Here is a 486-nt window from a genome sequence, read left to right as displayed (position 1 = left end):
TAAGAACCGGAACGCAAAACAAAGGAATACCCCAAAACCAATAAAGAAAAAAAGGAGACCACTCCAAGAATATTCTCACCGTTGCAGCTGTACTTCATGTAAACCCACAGAATCCTCAAATCCATACAAACAAATGAATAAACACTACCAGAAAAACATATAAATAAAAATAAGAACCGAAACGCAAAACAAAGGCATCCCTCCCCCCCTATTAAAAAAAAAGGAGACCACTCCAAGAATATTCTCACCGTTGCAGCTGTACTTCATGTAGACCCACAGAATCCTCCTCTGCGAGTTGCTGAGCGCCCCGAGCCGACCGCCTTTGAGCCGGGAGTCGTAGACGTTGCCGGAGTCGCTTAAGAACTTGCCATTCTCGTACATGGTGAGCCGCAGGAGCCCTATTTTGGGCCGATGGATCACCTTCCAGTGGTAGAACGTGTTGGGCTTCCACGTTACGCTCGCGTCTTGCCAGAGGAGAGTGACCTG

At 47.3% G+C, this 486-nt stretch overlaps 1 protein-coding gene across 1 annotated transcript in view; it reads right to left on the bottom strand.

Moving 5' to 3' along the window:
- Positions 1-486, bottom strand: part of LOC119590995 (cartilage oligomeric matrix protein-like) — a 7655-nt gene that overhangs the window by 1613 nt on the left and 5556 nt on the right. Inside the window, exon 7 of the mRNA XM_037939728.1 lies at positions 249-483. Coding sequence (XP_037795656.1) covers positions 249-483 — 235 coding nt within the window. The remainder of the gene's footprint in view (positions 1-248; positions 484-486) is intronic.

This window comes from Penaeus monodon, chromosome 28 (assembly GCF_015228065.2).
Source record: "Penaeus monodon isolate SGIC_2016 chromosome 28, NSTDA_Pmon_1, whole genome shotgun sequence".
In the NCBI taxonomy this organism is placed as follows: Eukaryota; Metazoa; Arthropoda; class Malacostraca; order Decapoda; family Penaeidae; genus Penaeus; species Penaeus monodon.
The sequence above is the reverse complement of the archived record's forward strand: the minus strand, read 5'-3'. Positions and strand labels throughout refer to the sequence as shown.